Raw genomic sequence first — 8,731 nt, 5'->3', positions numbered from 1 at the left:
CAGCGTGGTGTGGCGTGGGTGTACTGTACATGTGCAGTGTGTGTGTTGTGTGTAGGTTGTGTGTGTTGTGTGTGTTTTGTGTGTGCTGTAGTGCGGTCTGGCGTGTGCATTGTGTGTGCACTGCGTCTGTGTGTGCACGTGTGTTGCACGTGTGGGGAGACGCCCCTCCTGTGTTGCCCGTGTCTGCACCGTTGTGGCACAGGAGTGGCTGCACTTCCTGGGCCTGTTTTTGGCTCCTTCCGCTGCTGCACGATCCGTGTGTCCCTCTGCTGACTGTGCCGTGGCTGTGCCCGTGGCCGTGGCCGCATCCGCATCTCGTCTTAGGAGGCGCTGGGGCTGTGTCGTGGCGCCGTGGGCTAAGCCACTGCTCGGGGCACCATGTGTGACACCATGAGCACCAGTTCCGATCCAGCTCTGCCGTGACCTGGGAAAGCAGCAGAGGACGGCCAAGTGCTGGGGCCCCCGCACCACATGGGAGACCCGGATGGAGTCCTGGCTCCCGGCTTCAGATCGGCTCAGCTCTGGCCGGTGTGGCCATTTGAGGAGTGAACCAGCGGATGGACGACCTCTCTCTCTCTCTCTCTGTCTCTCTCTGTCTGTCTGTCTCTCTGTCTCTTTCAAATTTTTAAAACAAAATGATACAGAACGCACCAAGGAGAAGGTAGGGTGCGCAGAGCTGTGCAGGAGAGCGGGTGTCCACCTCAGGCCCCGGCCCGGGCGCTGGTTCCTAGCAGACTCCGGGGGGAGGGTCAGTACAGACGCGTGCGTCCGAGGACGTGACGGTGGAAGGCGGCTCGGAGCCTGCGAGATGTCTGCAGGTCGCACACTGGCCCGGGGCCGGTCTCTGGGCCCTTCCGGGCTGTCCTCCACAGGCCTCCGATCACGACAGAGACCCCAACCCGGCAAGCGCTGGGCCGCGGCCTGAATCCGCCCTCTGCAGAGGCGCGTGCTGGGGGCTCGGTCCCCCCATGGCTGTGAGGGGAGGGGGCTCTGTTCCCATGAGGCTGTGAGGGGAGGGGGCTCGGTCCCTGCGTGGCCATGAGGGGAGGGGGCTCTGTCCCCCCGTGGCCGTGAGGGGAGGGGGCTTGGTCCCCCTGTGGCCGTGAGGGAGGGGCCCTCTCGCAGGTGGGCCCTCTGGGTCCCTGGGGTCCTGGCTCCTGCGTGTGAGGGCTCTGCCTGCCGCGCACGGCACCATGGCCCGAGCCTCGGGGGCTTCGGTGTGGGACCCATTGCCTCGGGGACGCGAGGCCACCTCGTTTCTGAGGAGGTGGCCGTCTCGGGTCCCGTCACAGTAACGGGTGTGGGTGCCGGCCACAGGCTCGGGGGCTCCACCAGCCTGAGCGCAGCCCCCCAGGCTCTCCCATCTGGCCTCCGCCAGCCGTGCTGGGGTTGCAGAGGGAGAGGGCTGCAGCCAGAGACGAGGAGGGAGGCGGGCCCCCGGCACCCTGGAGAGTGGCCGCCGGGTTGTCGTGTCCAGGAGGGAGAGGCCCTAAGTTCGGCTCTGCAACCCCCGTCGTAAAGCTGTCCTGCCGACGCTGGGCCCACCGCCATGGAGGTGTGGTCCTGAGTACGCAGGCTGCGCCCCCCCCCCCCCCCGTGCTGTGAGGGCTATGGCACGCACTGAGGAGCCTATCTGTGCTGCCAGAAACGGGTTTGGTGCCCGGCTCCCGGGGAAGGAGTCCCGCTGGGCCGCGTCACACGCTGCCCTGGGGCCACCGCCGTCTCTGGTGCCTGTTGGAACCAAGGGTTCTGTAACGGCGTCACCCACGCTCCCCGAGTCGCCTCCAGCTGGGGGATGAAGGCCTGGCTCCTCTGCCTCCCCTCGGGCTCACAGCCCGCACTGCCTGCGTCCAGCCCCAGTGAGCTTATCCTGACTGCTGGACGGCTTCCCCTTGTTTGCAGTGGGGACGGACGTCCACGGGGAAGCCGGCGCTGCACGGGCAGCCACTTTCCAGCCAAGGGCTCTGCCTCTGGGCGTGCTTGTCCCCGAGACCTATCCTCTGCCTTGCCACTGGAGGGCCCTTTGAAAACCAGCCAGTCATGCCGTGGCATAGCGGGTAAAGCTGCCACCTGCAGTGCCGGCATCCCACTTGGGTACTGGTTCCAGTCCCGGCTGCTCCACTTCCGATCCAGCTCTGCTGTGGCCTGGGAAAGCAGTGAAAGATGCCCAAGTCCTTGGGCCCCTGCCCCCGTGTGGGAGACCCCGAAAAAGCTCCCGGCTCCTGGCTTTGGATCGGCACAGCTCTGGCCATTGTGGCCAATTGGGGAGTGAACCAGCAAATGGAAGACCTCTCCCCCCTCCCCGCCTCTCCTTCTCTCTCTCTGTAACTCTTTCAAATAAATAAATCTAAAAAAAAAAAAAAAAAAAAAAAACCAGCCACCCTGGGGCTGGCACTGCGGCACAGTGGGTAAAGCTGTCACCTGTGGTGCTGGCATCCCATACAGGCACAGTTGGAGTCCCGGCTGCTCCACTCCCTGTCCAGCTCTGCTGTGGCCTGGGAAAGCAGCAGATGTCCCAAGTGCCTGGGCCCTGCCCCCGTGTGGGAGACCTGGAGGAAGCTCCTGGCTGCTGGCACTGACCTGGCTCAGCCCCAGCTGTTGCGGCCATCTGGGGAGTGAACCAGTGGATGGAAGATCTCAGTCTCTCCCTCTCTGTAACTCTGCCTTTCACATAAGTAAACCTTAAACAAAGAATCCAGCCACACTGCCGAAGCTCTCCGGGGCCCGAAGTGCCGAGGACGGCCAGCAGCTGGCACCGGCGTCCACCGCTCTGGGGCCGCCCCTTGGCCTGACTCCCCTGGATGGCTGGTGGCCGCCACGCCACCCTGCAGGCACCCACACACACACCTCTGAGTGTTCCTTCTGCCCAGCCCTCTCCTGGCCTGTCCCCGTGTTCCAGTGTCACCTCGGGGAGGCGGGCTCCGATGTGCCACTCAGCGCACAAATGCCCCCTTGTCCCACTCACCCCGGCCCGCTCGGTGCCCTTTGCCTCGTCCCTGGAGCGCTCGTCACCTGGGAATAACCTGTAATTATAGGAGTTGCACCTGGGGCTCAGGACGCCCTGAGCTGGGAGTTTACCCGGGGAACAATGGACAAGGGCGGGCAAAGGGCGCCACACACAGGAGGGCACCAGGGGCGCTCGAGGCTGCGGGGTGGGGAGAGGGGGGAACGCGGAGGCCTGGGGTTGCTTGCAGAGCTGGCCCCCGTCTGTGGGAACTGACCCTTGGTCAGCAGACACGATCGAGCCCCCATCACCCCTGGATCTGTGCTGTTGGCTCTCATTGTAGACGACCCCTTCCCGGGGCCCCGTCTCAGGGCTGTGCGTGGGGTGCCACCGACACCTTCTGAAGCCAGCTGTCCACTCACTGGGGCCCTAGGGAGGTTCGCAAGGAAGGGCGTGGCAGGAAGCGCTGGGGGCTGAGGGGCAGCCATGTAGGTGTGGGAGTGGGGTCGCCTCTGCTGTCCCCCACTGTCCCCCCACGGTGTCCACGGTGGGCACCCACAGCCCCCGGCCGCACCGCCTCCCAACAGCACCCCCCCACCATCCACACCGTCTCCTGTGGGGCTCCCCCCAGCTGAACCCAGGCTGCCTCAGAGGAAGAGAGAGGGGGCTCCCCGGGACCCAGGGGCTGGGACACAGGGTCAGGGGTGGGGGTCCCACAGGGTCCGGGGCTGGACAGAGGGTCAGGGGCGGGGGTCCCACAGGGCCCGGGGCTGGACACAGGGTCGGGGCGGGGGTCCCACAGGGCCCGGGGCTGGACAGAGGGCACACCATGTGGAGGATGGATGGCACTCGGGCAGTGCCTGGGATGCCTGGGCAGCCCTCTGGTCCCCCCTTGTCACAGAGCAAGTGAATCATGGGAGCCGTGACAGGCGCAGGGCACGGGCGCGGGGGCGGGGGCTCAGCCTGGCTGCCGATCTGGTCCTGAAGGCCGTGGGCGCCCCCCCCCCAGGCTGGGCTCAGCTGCCTCCCTCTGCCTCCCCCCCCAGCCCCTCCCCGGGGCCCCTGAGGGCCCCTGCCAGGTTGTTAGCGAGTCCTTGGGGTCTTCCTGGGCCAGAGAGGCCCAAGGTGCCACTGTGGGTGCAGCAGGGGCTGCAGAGCCTGGCGGCTGCACATCCAAGAACCCAGGCCCAGCGCCCAGCACCCAGCGCCCAGCACCCAGTGCCCAGCACCCAGCGCCCAGTGGCCAGGAGGGAGCAGGCGGCGCCCAGGGGCCAGGAGGGAGCAGGCGGCACCCAGGGGCCAGGAGGGAGCAGGCCCAGCGCCCAGCGCCCAGGGGCCAGCGCCCAGCACCCAGTACCCAGCGCCCAGGGGCCAGGAGGGAGCAGGCCCAGCACCCAGCGCCCAGCGCCCAGCACCCAGCGCCCAGCACCCAGCGCCCAGTACCCAGGGGCCAGGGGCCAGGAGGGAGCAGGCGGCGCCCAGGGGCCAGGAGGGAGCAGGCCCAGCGCCCAGCACCCAGCGCCCAGGGGCCAGCGCCCAGCACCCAGTACCCAGCGCCCAGGGGCCAGGAGGGAGCAGGCGGTGCCCAGGGGCCAGGAGGGAGCAGGTGGTGCCCTTGCTCAGAGGCATGCGGCCACAGGGCAGGGGACCCAGGCCGGCTCGTGGCCACCCAGGCTTCACACGCCCGTCTGTCCAAAGCGGATGCGGGCCAAGCCTGTCGGACGACGGGGAACGCCCTGGGGTCCTGCGACCCCCACTGCAGAGGACCGAGTTGAGGGGTTTGGGACGGGCAACAGCATTGCTCCCCGTGCCCCGCTCCAGGTGGGCCAGGATGACGCCAGTGCTGCCGGGGGCTCCGGGGGCTGTGCAGGTCCCCTCGTCCGGGCCTGGCCACGGCGCCCACGGGAGACGAGGGTGCTGGGCTCGCAGAGGACAGAGCACAGGGGACCTGGGGTGGCCAACTTGTCCCGAGCTCTCCCTGTGGCCGCGGTCACTCCAGCAGCCACGGCCTGGACCCCGTGCTCTGGGGTTCAATCCCAGGGGGACGGGCGGTGGACACACAGGAGAGCCGAGCAGGATGGCCAGGCCGTGCCCAGCTCTGGGCAGCACTGCTGGCCTGGGAGTGGCTGGGGCGGGGTCAGGAGGTGACGCTGCCCCCGCGTGGCCTGGGCAGGGGCTCCGAGGACGCGGATTTCACCTGTTCTGAGCTGTAAACAGTGCCCCTTCCACGGGCACCAGGCCCCAGTTGGGGACCAGCAGTGCTGGGGGGCTCCCTGGCCAGGGAGGGTGGGGCTCTAGGGAGCTGGGCCCCTCCTGGTCAGCAGGAGGTTGGCAGGAGAACTCTTCCCCACCCCAGCCCAGGAAGCCGGCCCCCACCCCTGCCCGGGGCTCCGAGGGCCGGCAGGTGCATCCGGGTGGGCTGGCCTAGAGCCGGGCCCTTGGTGGTGCCAACACTGGACGGCCCCTGTGTCTTTGTTCCCCGGTGCCATTCATTGCTATTCATCAGAGCCCAACAATAACAGCGCCGCACCTTCCGGGTGGACGTGGCGCTGCGGTGTGGCCGGGGCGCAGTGCCCACAGCACCGGCCAAGGGGGTATAAAGGGTGCGCCAGAGGAGCCGGCACAGCCTGGTGTCCCGCACGGAGCCACAGAGATGAAGACCCTGGCACTGGCCGTCGCCCTGGGGCTGCTCGCTGCCCTGCAGGCCCAGGACCCCCTGACCCTCTTCCAGGGGGAGGAGGATGTGAGGCTGGGCCGGTGGGGGTGCTGCAGGGGAAAGCCCGCCATGGCCGGTCTGGGGCGCTGCCCTGTAGGACCCACTGGGGTGGCCGGAGACCGGGGAATTCTCCCTCTGGGCTGGGGCAGGGCTGGGGTGGGGCTGAGTGAGGCAGGGCTGGGGCAGGGCTGAGTGAGGCAGGGCTGGGGTGGGGCTGGGGCAGGGCTGGGGCAGGTGCAGGCTTCCCTCGGGTCCTGTTGAAGTTGCAGCCAGACCCCCACGGCCTCTGCAGCGGGGGGTGCCCAGTGCTGGGGCCTCGACCTGCAGGGGACGGTTCCACGGGCGGCAAAAGCCCTCAGACCCCGCCAGGGCCGGGAGCCCCAGTGCTGGGCGCGCCCTCTCGAGTGTGGGGCGCAGACGGCGGGAGCTGTGGCTGGGCCGGCGGCGTCTGGGGGGGATCGCTCACGCCTGGGCCTGCTGCAGATCACAGGGACCTGGTACACGAAGGCCATGGTGGCCGACAAGGCCCTGCCCGAGGGGAAGAGGCCCAGAAAGGTGTTCCCCATGACGGTGACGGCCCTGGGAGACGGGAGCCTGGAGGCCACCATCACCTTCCAGTGAGTGCCCCTCCCCCACAGCAGCGGGGGCAGAACTGTCGGGGTCCCCCGGCCGGGGAGGGCGCTCACGGGACTGTCGGGGTCCCCCGGCCGGGGAGGGCGCTCACGGGACTGTCGGGGTCCCCCGGCCGGGGAGGGCGCTCACGGGACTGTCGGGGTCCCCCAGCCGGGGAGGGCGCTCACGCCGGCCCCCGTCTTCCAGGAAAAAGGGGCAGTGCCACAAGAAAACCTTCGTGCTGCAGAAGACCGAGCGGCCCGGGGAGTACACGGCCCGTAGGTCCCCGCTGCACCCCAGCCCCACGTGCGGGAGAGCCCGGGGCCGCCCCTCTGCGGGTGACCGGCCTGTCCCCACGTGCGGGGAGGGCCCGGGGGCCGCCCTTCTGCGGGTGACCGGCCTGTCCCCACGTGCGGGAGAGCCCGGGGCCGCCCTTCTGCGGGTGACCGGCCTGTCCCCACGTGCAGGAGAGCCCGGGGGCCACCCTTCTGCGGGTGACCGGCCTGTCGTCATGTGCGGGAGGGCCCGGGGGCTGCCCTTCTGCGGGTGACCGGCCTGTCCTCAGCGGGCCTCTGGGGCTGTGCCCGCCCTCCTCCCACAGCCCTCGCTGTGGGGACATCCTGGTCAGGGTGCGGGAAGCCGGCAGGTGCAGCTGCGGGGGGCAGCACTGCGGGCCCGGGGTGGCTGGGCTCCTGGGCGGCCCCGCGCGGCCCGGTGTTCGTACGTGGCTCGAGTGCTCTCCCTGTGACGGACGGCACGGCAGAGCCGCTTCCCCGTGTCCCGGCAGTGGGAGGCACGAAGCGAGTGTGGGTGGAGCGGCTGCCCGCCAGCGGCCACCACACCTTCTACTGCGAGCACCAGCAGCAGGGGAGGACGCTCCGCATGGCAAAGCTCATGGGTGAGGGCGGGGCCCGCCGCACCCCCGGGGCCAGGGCCCGAGGAGCCCCGGGGAGGGCTGAGGGCACCGGGTCTCCCAGCCCCGCAGAGCGGAGCAGGGGAGGGGCGGGGGAGCGGCGGGGGAGGGCCCTCCCTGCTCACCAGGCCACCTCACCTGCAGGCAGGAACCCCGACCCCAGCCCGGAGGCCCTGGAGGAGTTTAAGGAATTCGCACAGCGCAAGGGGTTCCTGCAGGAGCACATGCTCACCCCCGAGCAGGAGGGTGAGCACCCCCCCGTCTCCCGTGTCCCCCCCCACGTCTCCCCTGTCCCCTCTGCCCCCCCCGTCTCCCGTGTCAGAGCTGCCCCCCCCCGTCTCCCGTGTCCCCTCTGGGCTCCTCCGTGTCTCCCGTGTCAGAGCTGGCCCCCCCGTCTCCCGTGTCCCCTCTGGGCTCCTCCGTGTCTCCCGTGTCAGAGCTGGCCCCCCCGTCTCCCGTGTCCCCTCTGGGCTCCTCCGTGTCTCCCGTGTCAGAGCTGGCCCCCCCGTCTCCCGTGTCAGAGCTGGCCCCCCCGTCTCCCGTGTCAGGGCTGGGCCCCCCCGCATCTCCCGTGTCCCCTCTGGGCCTCCCCCGCATCTCCCGTGTCCCCTCTGCCCCCCCCCGCGTCTCCCGTGTCCCCTCTGGGCCTCCCCCGTATCTCCCGTGTCCCCTCTGGGCCCCCCCGCGTCTCCCGTGTCCCCTCTGGGCCCCCCCGCGTCTCCCGTGTCCCCTCTGGGCCCCCCGTGTCTCCCGTGTCCCCTCTGGGCCCCTGGGTCACTGCCCCGCGGCAGGGCTGGCCGTGCGGGGGCTGGGCCCGTGTCCCGGGCGCCTCCTCACGGGCTTCCCTGCCCCCACAGAACGCTGCGTCCCGGCCAGCAGCTAGGGTGAGTGATCCGGAGGCCCAGCGCCCATCTCTCGGCCTCAGCCTGACCCCCGACCCCTCCAGGGTCTGCCCGAGGTCGGGTCCCGGGGCCTTCAGGGCGCCCTTTGCGGTAGCTCTGCCCTGGGTGGGGGCCCCCGTGTCAGCCCAGCACCGCCGGCCCCTGCACCCTGGTGTCCCCCGCCCGGGCGAGGCCGCTGCCCTGCGGGTGTGCCTGGCGCGAGGCTCTGCCCGGACGCCTGCCCCTGTGCCGCCACCAGGCCCCGGCCCCGGCTCCTGCCCTGCCCTGCAGTCGCCAGGTGCGCAGCTTCAGAGCCGGAGCCCGCGTGGACCCCCCGCCCGCCGCCTGGACCCCGGCTGCTCCCTGCCCCCCACCCACCCCCACTCCAATAAAGAGACGCAGACAAGGCTCCGGCTCTGCCTCGTTGTGAATGGCCGGGGTGGGCGTGGGGGAGTCGGCGACCTTGGAACCAGCAAGGGCCGAGGGTCCCCAGGCCTGTAGGGACCTGTGAGGTGCACAGGGTGCGCCTGCCCAGCCACGGCCCCCCGTGCCCTGGGCTCAGCGGGGGACGGGGCAGGGCCCTGGGGGAGGGCAAGGAGGGGGCAGGGTTGGGCTGCGAGGATGGGGGTCCCCAGCCGGCTCGCACCCCAACAGGGGCCTCCCAG

General features: G+C 70.2%; 1 protein-coding gene across 1 annotated transcript; it reads left to right on the top strand.

Moving 5' to 3' along the window:
• The first annotated feature begins 5,557 nt into the window (after nt 1-5,557).
• Nucleotides 5,558-8,464, top strand: LOC138846786 (odorant-binding protein 2b-like). Its single transcript, XM_070063490.2, has 7 exons — nt 5,558-5,687; nt 6,144-6,277; nt 6,480-6,550; nt 7,060-7,170; nt 7,330-7,431; nt 8,043-8,069; nt 8,326-8,464. Exons 1-6 carry the CDS (start codon nt 5,598-5,600, stop codon nt 8,066-8,068), a joined length of 534 nt encoding a protein of 177 aa, XP_069919591.2. The 5' UTR covers nt 5,558-5,597; the 3' UTR covers nt 8,069; nt 8,326-8,464.
• Nucleotides 8,465-8,731: the final 267 nt, after the last annotated feature.

Source organism: Oryctolagus cuniculus, chromosome 1, assembly GCF_051225735.1.
Source record: "Oryctolagus cuniculus isolate XC-2025 breed Fujian yellow rabbit chromosome 1, ASM5122573v1, whole genome shotgun sequence".
NCBI classification, from domain to species: domain Eukaryota; kingdom Metazoa; phylum Chordata; class Mammalia; order Lagomorpha; family Leporidae; genus Oryctolagus; species Oryctolagus cuniculus.
Note: the sequence above shows the minus strand (reverse complement) of the source record. Positions and strands in the feature narration are given on the sequence as shown.